Raw genomic sequence first — 17,703 nt, 5'->3', positions numbered from 1 at the left:
TTTTTATAGTCATTTAATGATAAATTTGTGATATTTAAAAAATAAGGACATTTTCATAGTAAGCCCGTATTGGACAAATGGATAGGAACCCTATCAAATGGTTTACTTTGAAGAAAAAATTAAAATGGAAATAATGGGAGGGCCTAGGGGAATGTGTGAAGGTAAAATTTCATTCGTATTTTGATGCTCAAACTATTTAGCAATTGTTATCATTTTTGCCCCTAAATTTATGCAGCATCATTGTTCTTTTTCCGATTATAAATGTTTTTGAAAGAAAACGTAAAAAAGCAAGGTAAAATTGATAAACTAGTATTTGTAAATATTATGAAGGTGTTTTGTATCCTTTATGATCAAGAAAACTCGTTCAAACCGTTCAAATAGAGACTGATCAATATTACCCCAATGCATCAAATTCTGAACAGAGACGAAATCGATTTTGAAATCAAATTTAAAAAAAGTCTAATAAATTTCTGCAACCATGTTTAACATTCATCGGAGTCCAGTACTGGTTTTAAAAATATGAAACATGCCACATTCCCCTTAACTGGAAAAATAAATGAAAAATATTGAAAAAAATGATCAATATTACCCCGGATTACGGCATCGTGTCAATCTGGCTGGCAGCAATTTATTCTTTGATGAAAAAAAAATTTCTTTCGAAAAACTCTTTTTTAAACATGGATCTAATATAAATGAGTATATGTAAATAATTTAGAAAAAACGCTCATTAACAGTGAGTAAAAATTCTCGGAAAAATTTCACACGATCATGATTAGGGAATCGTGTAGTGCTATATCAGCAAAGTATGGCTACCGGTTGTTCATTGGCCAATCACGGCTGTTCCGTTTTTTCCGCCATAAATTACCGTTCATTGGCGCTTTCCATCAGCCGGAAAAACAACACCACAACGTAGCTATACGAACCGTTCCGTATTACCTAGTAGCTAGTAGCATGGGAATACAAATGAATATTTTATATCACCCGCCTGTATTTGTTTATTTATCCTATCCTGTGGCTCATAATGGATAGATATGGTTTTACGCACGGCGGGCCATCGGGAGTTTGACGTCAGGAAAAACTATTCCGTCCGCTAGCGCTAGCGCTGTGTTTGGCGAAGGGAAAACTCTGCCTCTTCCTTGGCACCTGATCTGGTCTCGATACCGGCCCATGGATTGTTTTGTGTGTGCTCTTTAACCGTCCTACAGGTGGTGAGATTGAGAAATCCGGGTTGTTTCGCTCTCAAAAGTGCACCTTTTGCTGGCTCAATAATTTAGGGGATTTTTCGGTGAATTAATCAACATGGTGAGGTTGGATTTATTCGTTCAATAGGAATTATGGACGAATAAGTAATAGGGGAATAAAATGCAAACCATTTCTTTAGATATGTACGTTAGGGTGTCCCAAAATTGCATAACTTCTGGGAATCTGGGGGCTCACCCTCCAAATGGTAGATTAGGATGTGCAGAACAAACTTTTGTATGGGGCCGACTAAATAAAATCATGTTTAGAGGTTCCGCAAGCGCGATCTTTAAAAAAAGTCCACTTTCAAAAGATTTGATTTTAAATAAATTCTGGGTCCACAGTCCACAGTAAAAAGTACTCATTGTGTATTAAACGACAATTTGCCACAAAAATACAATCTTGGAACAGCCATAACTTTTTTGTTTTAAGTCCAATTGAGTTGCAGTCTTCAAGTGAAATGTTAGTCTTAATTGAAATTTTCATAAAACCTTCATAATCAAGCAATGGATTGGTAAAGACAAAAATGTATGATGAAAAACCAGTTTTTTATGCTTCTTTAGAACACTATGCCTCAGAATCCCTTTCACACTTAAGATTCAGTGCAACCCCTTCCTGTTGTCCGATTCTGCTCAAATTCGGCAAATGAATTTTGATTTTAAAGTAGGTATTTATTAAGACAAATTTGATAAATGAAATAAAAAATATCCTAAATTGGGATTTTTGTTAAGCATTAAATCGTGAATAGCTGTTCACACGTTCATACAAACTACATGTTTTGTTCAGCAAAGTTTAAGTGCACAAAAATCCGCATCTTTTGATGGCATTGATATCAAAAATATTCTACGCTTGGTACTCATTTTGGTCAGTTAAATTCAAAATGTTTGAACCAACAAATTTTTTTCTTGAAAATAGCTTGCTAGCTTTACATTTTGATACAAATTTGCTTCATTTTGTATTTTTTACGTGTAGTTTTTAACTCAAACAAAATTAAAAAATATAACATATATAAATTTTATGAAAATTTTTGGACCCAGAATTTATTTAAAATCAAATCTTTTGAAAGTGGACTTTTTTTAAAGATCGCGCTTGCGGAACCTCTAAACATGATTTTATTTAGTCGGCCCCATACAAAAGTTTGTTCTGCACATCCTAATCTACCATTTGGAGGGTGAGCCCCCAGATTCCCAGAAGTTATGCAATTTTGGGACACCCTAATGTACGTATTAAGTTAATTGTTATTTCGCTTGAATGTTTTCATGGAATGGTAATGCATCATTAAGCATGAGAGCTCAAGTTTTTATGCCAATAGTTAATATTGGTGCAATACACGTTTTAACCCCATTTTTATCATTATCCGATCGGCATTGAAATTTTGCAACCCGTACGAACATAAAGGGTGAAACGGTCAAAATTTGGTCAATATCAACTTGACGTATTTCTTTCAATTTTGCATTTAAAAATCCTAAACACCCCTCATTTTGAAGGTGTGTGTGTGTGTAGAATGTTGCTCCTATTTTTATTTTGGAATTCACTCTTCAGTTGTCAAAATGCCGTCCAAGGAAGTAAAGCAGCGTATCAAATCCGAGCTACTTGCACGCAAAGCTGGCAAAATCGCTACAAGTTGCGAAATCAATCGTAATTAAAGTGTTTGGGGAACGTTTGTCGACAGCCAGGAAGTCTGGATTGGAGGGAAATCGAAAACCGGAAGCCGCTGAGACGACAAAAATAGTTGCAGTTAGTTTCAAGCGAAACCCTAACCTCTCTCTCCGAGATGCCGCAAATAAGCTGGGTGTATCGTATACAACCGTGCATCGAGCCAAAAAACGAGCCGGACTATCGACTTACAAGAAGGTAGTGACTCCAAATCGCGATGATTAACAAAATACGACGGCCAAAGCGCGATCCCAGAGGCTGTACACGACGATGCTGACGAAGTTTGACTGCGTGGTAATGGACGACGAAACCTACGTCAAAGCCGACTACAAGCAGCTTCCGGGACAGGAGTTTTATACGGCAAAAGGAAAGGGAAAGGTAGCAGATATTTTCAAGCACATGAAACTGTCAAAACTCGGTAAGCCATCTGTACCTGTGGCTTGAAATGCAGCATTTTCATAGCTTCCGGGATTGTCAACCAAGAAAGTTACGTGAAAGAGTGTTTGAATAAACGTCTGCTGCCATTCCTGAAGAAACACGGTTGTTCCGTACTGTTTTGGCCGGATTTGGCATCTAGCCATTACGGTAAAAAGGCCATGGAGTGGTACGCCGCCAACAACGTGCAGGTGGTTCCCAAGGACAAGAACCCCCCCAACCCGCCAGAGCTCCGCCAAATTGAGAAATACTGGGCTATTGTCAAGCGGAACTTAAAGAAGACCAAAAAAAACTGCTAAGGACGAGCAGCAGTTCAAGGCAAACTGGCTTTCTGCGGCGAAGAAGGTGGACAAGGTTGCATACAAATACAAAATCTGATGGCAGGGGTTAAGCGCAAGTCCCGGCAATTCGGATATGGAAAAGCGGAAGCCTAACTGAATATTTTTCCTGAATTTTATACTAATTAAACCTCAAAAAGAAATTTAATTTGATTTTTTTAATAAACGATTTCTTTGATTTACACGCGTTTTCCCTTGACCAAATTTCGACCGTATCACCCTTTATAAAACCACTCTTCTGTTGCCTTAAGAATAAGAGGAGTGAAATCTATCTGAACCTGCCAGTGCTTACGTGGGAGGGGGAGATCCCGGTTACAAACTTTTTTGTAAAGGCGATCACATCATCGAGAGACTAATTCTTCTCCTTTTTGGAACCCATTTAGCATGGACGAAATAGCGCTTAGAGAAATTGGTAAAATTCAAACTCCAACAACTTAGTTATGGTACGGGCCTGGAAAAATGGATGCAAGCTACGAAGCAGACGCTCAGACAACGAGTTCCAACGATTATAAGGGAGCGTCAAGCTACTGAAACAGCATATAGAGGATGAATAATCGGCAGATGTACTTTTGTCTGAAGTCGAGCTATAGATCTAGTGATACCCAGGGGCAGGGCAGGCAGTGGAGATAGTATTTCCAGAGAGAGTCCAAAGGTCAGATTCGAGAGAGGAACGATGTGATAATCGTGAAGATCGAAAAAGGTTATACGTGGGCGAACCCAAACGTCAAAGAAGACAGAAGGACCTCGTCACAATTACAAAGCACTCACAAAGGAAATTCTAGGCAATCGAGTCCTTAAAGGTCAATCCGAATTTCTCAAGGCTAATCTAAAATGGCATTTCTAGTTTTATAGCAGGTCACTAGAATAATTTCAAGTAGGTACATTAGACTGGCCCAAATTTGTATGGGATGATTTTCACAATATTTTTTTCAACGCGGCACCCCCTAGATTGGTCCATTTAGGTGAAAAAATGACTTTCTGATGCGGACTATTAGTACTAACTTGATCGCATTGTCACACAAAGAGAATAACAGATAGAAAGTTTGTGTCCTCGGCAAAGTTGTAGCTTTTTTATAACAAATATCTTTGCAAAAAGTTGAAAGAAAGGTTCGAAAAACTATGAACTGCTGCATTGTTTTGAGTATAAAAAAAGAGTTTTGGTTTAAATTATCTTTCTTCAAAATTTTTGGCGTTTACACATTAATCAATATCATTAGTAATCAATAAAATTGTTTATTCAAATCAAGCAAGTATATTGAACTTAGATCCTGAAAGTTATCAACAATGAAGTTTTTGTTTGATTCTGGTAAGTTTTGCGATAATGACTTATTATGTATTTGCAAAATAATTTATTTTTCGGCTTCGCCGTGGGTAAGAAATTTGTTATAGTGGGAAATATGCTTGACCCCTCTTTCTGCAGTGTCATTTACTACCTTTAAACTTCTTATACGTTTTTGCCCTTTGTTGAATTCTATTATAGTCTTCCAATGCTCAGGATCTATTGTCAAAAAACCTTTCGGTATATCGTACCAATCGAAAAGATAAAGCTACTCTGAATTAATCAAATCATTAAACGTTAATTTTCTAAATTCATTCATACCTTTTACCACAAGTTTTTTAGTTCTTGAGTTGACTTTTTTGACAATGACGTTTCTCTTCGAAGGTCTAAATGTTCTTCAGAGCTTTTTTCGCAAATTTGCTGAGGACACAAACTTTCTATTTGTTATTCTCATTGTGTGACTATGCGACTGTGTGACTCATGAGTTTTGTGCGATTATTAGCCCATACACCGTTCACGATATATCAAAGAAATGCGAAAAAAATCACACATTCAATTGCCAATAACTCATCACAATCAACTCGTATCGCGACGCAATCTTTAACAAACTTGTTTGTCATTGTTTAAACTACAATTCTTCTGAGCTTTCTAACATACTGGGAACATATTTTAGAACACAAAGAATGAAAGTATGTCGATTTTTCATATATTTTGCCAAAAATCTCCATACAAATTTCAAGTCCTTTGCGCCAGCTCGTGCTTCTGCCAAATGACCTGAAACCTTCAGAAAGTCATTTTTTCACCAAAAGGCACCAACCTTGGGGGTGCTGCTTGGAATATAAGGATTTTTATTTAGTTATGGGCCAGTCTAAGGTACATATAACCTACTTTCTAGATTAAGCTTGCCAGATTGCCCGGTTTTATCCGGGTTTGCCCGGATATTTGATGCAAAATGTCGAGAAAGTCCGGTCCGGCCCGGTTGCCCGGATATCGTGAAAAAAGTCCGGATATTGCCCGGATTTTTTCACAATTTTCACAAAGAAACCAAAAAAATCAAAGTTTTTGAGTACGTTTCAGCAAAGTCGATTATCGGTATGGAAATTTTCAACGGTTGTTTCAAATAATTTCGCTGATTTACTATTATAAACCTTTAGATATTTAAGTGTTCCAAAAAGTTGTTGGAATCTGCAATTACATTAATAAAATATTAATTTCAATTCTTTTGCAATTTTTCTTTGCTTTTATATATAATAACACCTAAATTTTGCCCGGTTTTTGCCTGGTTTTTGGATTTGAAAAATTGAAATCCATGTCCGGATTTTGCCAGGTTTTTTTGAAAAAAATGCCCGGAATTGTTAGGCCCGGATGGTAGTGAAAAAAAATTCTGGCAACCTTATTCTAGATGAGCCGTGTGAGACAGTCGGTGTTATTCCGACTACCCTTGAAGACGTTATGCAAGAACTGCGCAATGCGTTAGTCTATCATTTCGTGCAAAAAAGTCACCAATCAGCTTAGAGTTGGTCTTCACAACAGCAGAACCAGTGAGGGCAGCCAACAAACGCCCAAAGTGGAGTGGTTGATATGCCGTTTAACTTTGTTCTTGCTATCTAGTTAAGTGCTACTGGAACATTAATCGCGGTTTGCGGAATATTGTCCGCACTTGGTGGCCTGGCAACTGGTTCTCAAACGTTGAACAACATCGTCGGTTTCATCAATCGGCGCTAGAAATCGAGATTCGGGAGCGTAAGTGGAGATGGATTGGGCACACGCTGCGAAGAGATGAAAACGAGATTTGCAGAGAGGCGCTTGACTGGAATCCAGATGAGCATTGAAGAAAAGGCAGGTGGTCTACTGCGCAGGGGATCGGAGATAAATCGAATGCGTTGTGTTTACAACATCGCCGGGAAGTTTCGATTCCTTACGACTGAAAACTGAAAAGTGTTGGTGCAACGACCAGTATAACATCACGAACATTTTCAGCGGCAAATAGGACTATGGCAGGAGCGTGTTCAAAAAACGGCACTCGATCGACAGACGACGAGGATAAATGCACATGACGAGTCACCGCTAGGAGAGGTCGGACCTTTAATCGCAAGAGGAATAATCAGAACTAGTAGCTGAGACAAAGTTCGTAATTGAATATTTGCTGAAGGATTCTTTTCAAAGTTATGTATGCCGGAAATTGCCCTACCGCGAATACAACCTTCCATCTTCAAAGGAAAGCTTTGAAGCTTTGTATACCCAGTTAAGCAAACCAAAGAAAACGAGTGTGGAGTCTTCCATAAATTATTTCGATATAATTTGTTGGCATTTACTGTATTTGTTTTAGCACACAACTTACTGTTTTCTTCTAATTAGCCAGTAAATAATCGATCGCAATCATTACCGTAAGAGTCTCAACTTAACAATCAAACAGAAAAATGTGCTATCACTGCATATTTCTTATCAGTCAACTTAACTTATTTTTTATTTCAGCGTCAACATAAGCATTGTAATAAGCTGGAAAGTATAAGAGAAATAGCCTAAAAAACATGTAACCATATACAATTACACAACTTGATCTATTGTTGGAAAACCCTTAGTAAATAGAACTAAAAATGCCAGCAAATCTTATACTCACTCTTCCGACTTCTCCGACACGTTATCCTTATCCTTTTTGGTTTGGCCAGAGCTGCAGTAGTTTCCCATTTTCAAGAGTTAATCTTTCGCGTCACTGCTTCAATCTTCTGTCTCCCGCCAAAGGCTGCACCACTATCTAGGGATGTTCTGCTTTAACCAAACTCTCCTTTTCCTGCTCACCTCTAACAAACACTTTCATCGAATGTGCAAACAGCTTTTATGAATCCACTATTCACTTTAATTTCACCTTTATCACTGACGTCATTGCAAATCCTTTCTACATTTGCTTGCTTCACTCATCACATTAAGATGCATAATGGCTGATGATGGCTTTTTCTGATAATTTTATCTGGGAAAAATTTTCCAAACATCGAAAGCTTAATTTAATTTACTCATTTCGACAGCATGTACGGATTTTCGTTTTTTTTTTCTTTGCCAAACGCTCTGCAGAACTGATCGTTGCGATAAGCTCCATCACCAATCCTGGCAACCCGTTGGCCTCCCCTTTGATTTATCTTTCTTTTATTTTGTAAATTGAAAAGCTGCAACATATCACAATTTTATGGCCATCATTAATATTGCTGCCACTTCACTCAATTTTCTGCTTCATCGATCGCAACAACGAACGGCCCCGTTCCTTTGGCAGATTGCGAGTAACCGGTTGAGTGAAGAGATGACGACGACGACGACAACGGGAGGGTTCTGGATAGCCCAAGTTACGTACATCCATAAGAAGGTTAGGGTTGTTGGGGGATGAAACCGTATACCGTAATACCATCGAATCAATGCCACCCGGCAGATAAGACAATTTTCAGCCCTCTCACTGGGTTGTTGTGCCCTCCACACAGTACGATACATAAGTATACAAGTTGTTTGGTAGGTATTGAACAAAGTATTTTCATGGTGCACTTTCCCTCCATATCGGTCGGATGAAGTTAAGGCTCGGTTGACGTTGTTTTCCACCGATATAAAATGATTTCAGTCACCACATAATAAGTTATCGACCATCGATGGGGATTTTCGAGCCCACTTTCTTCTCACATACAGGAGGTTGGTAAAGCGTGGTGAATTAAGTTAAAATTCAATAATTCAAATAATTGACAGGACCCCACCCTTCCATTAACAGATTTGTACAAACAGTTTTAATGATGCAGTTGTATTTAAACAAGGAAGTCAGAAGCATTTGCAATATTCTTATCCCTGAATCCCATCACTAAGTTACACATTTTGAATATGGACTGTATAAATCTTAATTCTAAATTGTGGGACATGAAAGCCTCTCACATTTGGGCTAGGTACCATTAAGATTGTAATGACAGTAGAAAGGCGGAATGTTTGGTTCTCCCATTTTATTTGTAGGGGAGTGTGGTGTATTTGAGACCATCTTTTTATTTGCTCCGTAACTTCTTTATAATATATGATAAATTGAAAATAACATGTATTATGATATCCTACGTTTTTAACGTATCACTTGGATTTTTTTTTGATAAATTTATGTCCTCGTGTTCTAACTGTTAAATTTTCAATTTAATCATTTCAATCACAAGTTTTAATGTTGATGGGACATCACATCAAAGTTGTTGGGAAAATTATTAGTATCGTCGTAATCTTAATGACTCAAAAACTTGCGTTTTTCTTCCTATTTAGAGGAAGGGGTGATCATCAAAATTGGAGGAAAAATCTAAAGAAAAGCTATCAAAATATATAGTGTTTGGTACATTGTTGGTGCCATAAGGACCATAAAGCAGAGAAACACAAGATGTATTAATTTTTTGTTTTGTCCAACCAAACTTACATTTTTTTTTTCTCTAGAGCTAGTGAATGGTAAATTATTAAGGTGTTGCTTGAATTTAGAGATAAAAAAAATACAAAAATCTGTACTAATGAAATATGAAAAAAAATGTTTGGACGGATAAAATTTTACTGTTAACAAACTTGTGTTGAAAAACAATCATATTCTAGAGCAGTGGTTTTCAAAGTGGTCCCTACCGCCCCCTTGGGGGCGTTGAGCGCTTCCAGGGGGGCGGTGAGCTCAGTTTTAAAATTTGGGGGGCGTTGGAAAAACTCAGGGGGGCGGTGAGGTCCAAATTCACATTTTCACAAATTACGAAACAACGCAGATTTGAAATAATAACAAGTAAGTTTGATGCACAATAATGAAACTATGCAACCGAACTAAACATCAGGTTCAAGACTAAAATATCATTAATTTCAGAAAGCTGCAATCAAATTTATGTTCTAGTATCTCATTATTTTTTTTAAATGTATCGAAATGATTTTTTTTAAATTGACACAGATTTGATATATGTTGATAATGTTTTGTAAGATTATTTTGAGTTATACTAATAAAAGTTAGTTGGCACTGCTTGATAAAATGTATTGTCTCAAAAAATCTGCTTAACAAAAAAAAACCTTCAAAAAATCTGTAAAAAGGCATCATCTGTGATTCAATGATAGATTTTTATGAAAGAAAATATGAAAGAAAATTTTATTGGGAAAGAGATTTTTTAATTCAAGCTCTTATTTGTCCATCTTTATCTCAATCAATTCAAAAAATCAATTGTGTCATTTGCCATGGATGAATCGGTTATCATTAAGGGGGGGGTAGGGTCTAACACTTTCAAAAAATCGATTTTTCTATTTTTTTATTTTCTTATTGTAAAACATTTCAATAATGTTGTGTCAAATTTTCAAGTCAATTGAAGCAAAGCTGTAGAAATTATGGGCCTTTATCTCCTCCTATCTAGTACTGCAAGAAAGCAAGAGCAGAAACTTCAAACGCGTTTTTCTCGAAAGCACATTTTTAAAGTCGACGTCGTCATTTGAAAACTACTTATCTGATTCTTTTCAAATTTGGAACATGTTTTCTACATATAAAATACCAGACCCCAACGTTTTTCTTTTTTCTTTTTTTTACTTTGGGGAGATTTTACAGATAAAAAATGGCGGATTTTTTCGTGAAAAATCGTAGTTTTTACTTCAAACAGCCACAAAAATTTCATAAATTTTTTTTTAAGTTAAATAAAAACGTTGGGGTCCAGAAAAACATCTGTTAAAAATATTTTGCTCTGATTTTTTGACTTCAGATGATTCTGTGCTGAGATACAGTGTCCACCGCAAATTCTGTTTTCTAAAAGGCATCCTCGAAAGTGCTCCGTCACCGGCTCATTTTTCAATATTTTTCTACGAAAAAATTACTAAATGTTCTTTTAACAATGCTTTGTATAATGCAAAAAAATTGAATACATTTGTTTGAACGATAGCTCTAGAAAAAAAACGTTAAAATGGTGTTTTTTTTTACCCGTTAGACCCTACCCCCCCCCCCCCCCCCCCTTAACATTGCTGGAATTCAGTTATTAGAAATTAATTCAACCTTCCAAAGCTGTTCGTGTCAATAGAACCCAAAGCGCAAATTTCAATCAACATCATCATAATTCCATTATTCTGAAGAGCTGAGATTTCTTAAAGACTAAATATATTTTATGAAAATGATAATTAAGTTAACGCGCAAAAATTTGAGTTTTGAAAATCGGTTCATTATAATGAGGTATAGCGAAGCATAGCAAAAGTTGAAAGTAGTTTTTTAAGTTAATTTGTTTTCTACCGCACGATCTGAGAAAGCGGTTAAAACTTACATTGGATCTCAACATATTTATACATCGTTGAAAAAAGATATATTTTTGACAATGCCAAAAACAATATAACACAAAAATATAACAAAGTTGTCAATAGCTCTAAATGTTTAAAAAATAAAATTGTTTTCTGAACTTTTTTCATTCGGAACCAGTTTCTGATAACTTGGTAAAACATATCGACTTATTTTTGAAATATTTAAAAACCAGAATAAATTACCAATACAATGAATTCAATATCAACAAAACCGCTCACCATTTGCAGCCAGGGGATCGCCAAAAATCAACATCTAAATTTTCCCCAGAGAGTGGGAGGGATGAGCCAAGTGGGTTTAAGTGTAAAAAGCTAATTTCGAGCAACTATGCTTTTAAGTTGTTATGTTTGGTAATTTTCCATATATTTATTTTCGAAAATTTGCATTTTTCGTTCGTACGAAATAGGATATGAATAATATTCTAAAAATCTGAAAAATTACAAATTCTAGTTTGAAATATCATTTGAAATTTTTTATATCAAAATCGTACATTTTTACACTATTATACCCCCTACCCCTTTGGCTCTGAGGGCCTCATATAAATTTGAATGAATTTTGAGTTAAGCCTTACAACAACATACAGCGAACAGGTTATGGTTTTTCAAAGATCCAGATTATCATTTAAGTAAAAATATTTTCTAAAAACTTGCCAAGGGGGGCGTTCAGCTCAAAAATTTTGCAAAAGGGGGCGGCGAGTGAAAAAAGTTTGAAAACCACTGTTCTAGAGCATTGGTGGCCAAACCAAGGCCCGCGGGCCACATGTGGCTCGCGTCTGTCTTTTTGTGGCCCGCGTAGCATTTTTCAGAATTGGAAAAACGACTATATCAAGCAAAAGAGAAACATTTTCATATTCCTTAATTTTTACAACATTTTACAAATTGTTTGTACTTTACAATCACGTATCATGCAATAAATATTTGCTATTTAGTTGCATCATACAAATGGTATTGAAAGTGGCCTCCACTATTCTGGGAGCGTTGAGAGTCTTCAAGCGGAAACTAGTCTTTTTTGAAGAGTTTAGAAGGTGTCAGAGAGATATGTTCGTAAATTAGTTAAGAACTCGAATAACTTTGTACATTGAATTGTTAATGAGAAAGTAAAAAAAATATTTATGATTATTTTGAGCTGAAAATTCTGCATATTTTAAGTCACTCACAAGAGTTTGGCGAAACATAAATTAAGTATCTTTTGACTTTATTGTCCGAAATTTTATTTGTCAGCTTCGATTGAAACAAATCAAACAGGAAAACAGAAGCTCAAAATAATTGAAATCTAGTTTGCAAAATTATCACATTATATTATAATCACAGCATTATCAGAGTTATATTGGTACAAAACTTCTACTATTTGTCATTCGAATTCTATTTTCGAAACTTTGTTTACCAACAAAAATTATTCAGAATGATTTAAAAAATATAAAAACTCTCACACTTTATTTGTTCTTAACGTCAACAGAAAAAGTTCAAGGTATTTTTAATATACATGCAATGGTATATATATGACTGATATAAAGTTCCCCTAAGATTGTGGAGCTTTTTTATCTGTAAATTCACCAAAACTAAGGAGAGAAAATAATTTAAAAACATGAAATTAGCAGCCTAAATAATAAGTGATCATATTTTTAAAGCCAGATTCTGCCATTAAAATATTCAGTTAGGTAAAATTCATCTAAATTTCAATTTGAACTAATTTGGTACTTACATATAACGGAGAAAGGAGACTTTTATATAATAGATATTTTTCATTGTCATTTGCTCTTTCTTGTTTTTTTTTATACCAAAAAGGTAAATTGACAATGATAATTTGAAAAAAAAATTAAATCAATTTATGAACGGCTTTCCCTTTATCGAATCATTAAAATTTTAAACATTTAGCTTTGGTATGTCCAAATTTTGAAAGTTTCTTAAAGAACAACACAAGAACATAACAAGGAAGAGCTCTTTTCATATTATTTTCAATTATTATCATTAAAAAGCGTAAGAAAATTTCATCTGAAATGCGAAAAGCTTCGGAAGGGTATTTTGTTTTGAAAATCCCGTTCTACAGAGTAATCTTTATGGGATGAATAAGTCCAGAAAATTTAAACAGCTAAAAACGCTATGTGTGTGAGGTATTTTCAAGGAAATTAAATTTAATTCATAACCCATGTATTGAATCAGAATTGGAAGGCATAATCTTGTCAGTTAGCTCGTTAAAAGTTTATTAAACACTTTAAATTTTTATTTTGATCAAATAAAGAAGAACTGATAAAAATCTATACTGAATCTCAAAAAATTTTTTTTTAAACATGTAAAAAATATGTTTGGCTAAATTTATACTTTAAGTAACCCGCTGAAATTCGTTTGCATTTAATACTAAAGAAAAATTTGTTGTGTGGCCCGCAAGCAAGTCTCAGTACTGAAATTTGGCCCGCCTGTTGAAAATCCTGGCTACCCCTGTTCTAGAGTGTGGAAACGAGATTACCAATATTTTAGTCTGGTTTGAGTTTCATTGCATGTTACCCCAGAAAGGTATCTTAATCTGTATCTTAATTGTTGATTACAACTTTGTAGAAGACAGTTTGGCTGTATCCGTTCTTTGAAAAACGTTTTTATGAGTAAATCGTGCAAAAATGACACGTCCTAATATTTTATTGATATTATTAAAACGCATGGTTTGATGAGCATTTTTGCTGAAGACACCATTTGTCTATCTCTTATAGTATCTTCGTAATAATTTAGTCACGATAAAGTTCCGTCTTGGACCACTTTGCATTGTATTGTTGCAGTTTCGGATATTTTACCCTAAAAAATCATAAAACAGGATTTCTCATGTCTCATGTCTCATGTCTCATATCTCTTGTCTCAGGTCTCAGGTCTCAGGTCTCATGTATCACGTTCTTAGTCTCAGAGCTAAGATTTTCCAACTTCAAAAAGATTCTATTTATTTTCCTTTGAAAAGGACATATTTTATCTCAAAAACCGTGTTATTTCGCGAAATCCGTGTAAAAAAACCGTGTAAAAAACCGCGTAAAAAAACCTTGGTGTATTTCTATTTGTTCTAAAATATATAAGTAGGTGGTTTATTTCTCCGACTACATCGTTTGAAAAATACTAAAAGCCCATCTTAGGCTGCTAGTTATTTCTGCATATCCTGTAGTGAAATAAGAATCAATATAAAATTGCATTAAATTGCATTTATCTTGCACAAATTAACCCTATTCATTCTTCTCAGACAAAGGCTTATTTATTTTAATTATATTTATTTTTAAGTCAATTTTAAAAGTTTTTTTGCTAATTATCTTAGAAATATTGCACATTTTTCTGAGGATATTTTCATCAAGCAAGTACGATACCTGTTCTCCGTTTAAGTAACGTTAGCCGTCCTTTAATTTCTCATTGTTTTTTTTTTGTTTGATATTTATTAAGTAGCGTTAGAATACTCTTCGTATAAATTGAAGAATGTTAATTATCATGACGGATTTGGTTTTTATACAATTTGAGCAGAAATATCAAAACTAATTTAAAAAACTAAGAGAAATTGGTTACGGATCAAATGTTATCAATGGGCTGTTCAGCTGTCAGTTCACCAGCGACGTTTCTAAAAGTTTTTTTTATGCACAATAGGCAGTAACAGACATCTCAATTTAAAATGACCACCATTTTTCTTTTAGAAACCTATAATTTCCGTCAAAATTGATAAATTGTCTTAGGGTAAATCAGGCTTATTTCCAAAAATCTGGAAAAAATGGAGGCTTATCAGGATGATGAGCCTCCAAAAATCAGACAAATCCTTAAAAATCAGGCACATCGGCAACCCTGCTTCGCAATATAAACCTCTGACATTGAAGCTCACTCCTCAGAGATGAAAGCCTTTAGAGAATCGAGACTTGTGTGAGAGGATCCACACTTGTCGAGGGGGTTCAAATCCGGACTGCTCAAAGGCCAAAGATCCTTCGGTTAGAACTGCTTGCCTTGCCTCCAGCCAGGTTTAGGGAAAAAAGGGTGCAAAAGGAAAATAGTATCTCAAATAAAGACATAAAAAAAGGAATAGTATCACTTACAGTACCGTTCATAATTGTATAGAAATTGGAAGCAAGCGCACTGTCACTTCGACTTTGAACTTCCTTAACTTTTTACTCTGATAATAATTTTTGATCAAAATTTTTGCGTTAGATAGATCAACTACCACACTACTATAACTGTTGGAAACTGGCATCCCTGCCTAAGCACTTTCCGACAGGCCGCTGACAATTGCAGTTCAGTGGCTGATCATCGTTTGTAGGATACGTCATTCCTTCTCTTTTTTGGCGGCACGCGAGTTGGTGAAAGTTTTCCCGGAACAAACTTTATAGAAATTTAAGTGTTAGCTAGTTTAAATAAGCAAGTTCAGTGTCAGTGTCGATCGGGTTTGCAATTGCGTTTGCATTATAACAACAGCAATAACTGCGCACAGCAACCTCGATTCCACTGAATCACAGCTAAAGTAGCTAAATATCTACTTATTCCGTTCTAAAAGGAGCGATAATTAAAAGGGCTAGCTAGGTCTAAATTTACAGAACACACGTTGTACTTAACCTCAATTACCCTCACTTGTTCGGGTGTAAAATAGCAGCTGAACACTGAAAATGTAAGAAACATTATAATTTAAAAAACCTAGATCATGCAACTAAATTCTAAATACAATTACAGCTTGAAACTGTGCAAACTGTTACCGAGATTCAGCGTTTTTATTTCACACACCCGCAACAATAACACAAAATTTGAGCTTTCTGGAGTTTGTGTGGCCAGAGAAACAGTAATTGTGGACTTTTCTCATTCAAACTGCATTATCTCTGAAACTACGCAACATTTTTTATTGAAATTTTGCACAGTGGTTGTTGAAATATGAAGCTAGCAAGTCTGAAGTTTTCGAAAAGTTCTATCGATGAGATCAAAAGTTACGCGAGGTGCAATATTTCAGGCATGAACGTTGAAATGCGATTTCTATAGAATTTTGGACGATTCATGAGAACAATATCTTTTCGACCACCAATCAGACAAAAAATGTCTGGCAAATGCAATGAAGAAAAGAAAAAATGGAATAAATGATCCATTTGTGTTTTGAAATTAAAATCTCGCGATATTGTTGTGATTTTTCGGTTTAAATAGGTTTACTGGTTGTTAAACAGAGAATATGATTTTCCTACGGAAACATTCGTCCAAAATTCTATAGAAATCGCATTTCAACGTTCATGCCTGAAATATTGCACCTCGCGTAACTTTTGATCTCATCAATAGAACTTTTCGAAAACTTCAGACATGCTAGCTTTGTATTTCATCAATCACTTTGAAAAATTTCAATAAAAAATGTTGCGTAGTTTCAGAGATATTGCAGTTTGAATGAGAAAAGTCCAAAAAGTCCGATTTTCGTAGAATTACTGTTTCTCAGGCCACACAAATTCCAGAAATTTCAAATTTTGTGTTATAGTAGTGTGGTAGTTGATCTATCTAACGCAAAAATTTTGATCAAAAATTATCTTCAGAGTAAAAAGTTATGGAAGTTCAAAGTCGAAGTGACAGTGCGCTTGCTTCCAATTTCTATACAATTATGAACGGTACTGTATGTGTTCATACAAAATAAAGATTTTTTTTTTTTTCAAATTTACTGTGTTGAAGTGAATATTAATGCTTCTTCACACTTTTTGAATAGATAACTGTTTTTTGGCGATTTCTTGTATTAGAAAGGTATCAAAGGGTTTTTTAAAGGATTTTCCTCTTGCATTAAGGAAGATGACCCCAAGTAACAATTTAAGTTTTATTCCAACCTTAACAGTTCGCTTAAGACTATTTCCTAAAGCTACTTTATAAGCCAAAGCGCATTCTACGCATTAGCACAACTACTTTAAAGCTAACATATGGCCAAAAGGGCCCATTTTGTTAACGTTTTTAAAGCTAATTCTATACGCTATAATAAAACATCCAACAGAATAGTTTTATTCGACCTTATAGACATAGCTTTAAGAAACCTTTCAGAGCCCTCTTCAGACTATCCACAGCTCTTTTAAAACTACGTCGTGGAATCTGATAGGAATTTTACTGTGGGATCTGTGAAATCTGATAGGAATTTTACTGTGGCAGCTGTGGAATCTAATAGAAATTTTACTGTGGGAGCTTTCTGTTCCGTTTTTTCTCGTTACTCTCTTACTCTCCCAAGCATTTGATGATAGGTAAAGATTCCATTTAAAATATTTTAAAAATATTCTCATTCTCATTTTCAATATATCTAAGCAAGAAACTTCCTGCAACCTCAGATATCTGGTGAAGTATATACGAAATAGCATCAAAACTTAAGCGCGCCTCAAAGAAAATCAAGGTTGACCATATTTTAAGCATTATTTAAATAAAAAAATTATAATTAAAGGAAAAATAAATTGGCTCAAAAGATGCAACTTTTGTTTTGCGTTGAAATTCATCACCTATACAACAAATAGTACCGCCAACATTGTCAAA

General features: G+C 35.0%; 1 protein-coding gene across 7 annotated transcripts in view; it reads right to left on the bottom strand.

Annotated features, from left to right (window-relative positions):
• The window catches only part of LOC129744228 (uncharacterized), a 74,605-nt gene that overhangs the window by 31,077 nt on the left and 25,825 nt on the right, over positions 1 to 17,703 (bottom strand). For all 7 annotated transcript variants that reach the window (XM_055736643.1, XM_055736647.1, XM_055736644.1 and 4 more), the window contains exon 2: positions 7,568 to 7,915. In XM_055736643.1, the coding sequence (XP_055592618.1) occupies positions 7,568 to 7,635 (68 nt within the window). In that variant the 5' untranslated portion in view covers positions 7,636 to 7,915. The remainder of the gene's footprint in view (positions 1 to 7,567; positions 7,916 to 17,703) is intronic.

Source organism: Uranotaenia lowii, chromosome 2 (assembly GCF_029784155.1).
Source record: "Uranotaenia lowii strain MFRU-FL chromosome 2, ASM2978415v1, whole genome shotgun sequence".
Lineage (NCBI taxonomy): Eukaryota > Metazoa > Arthropoda > Insecta > Diptera > Culicidae > Uranotaenia > Uranotaenia lowii.
This window is presented reverse-complemented; position numbering and strand designations above follow the sequence as displayed.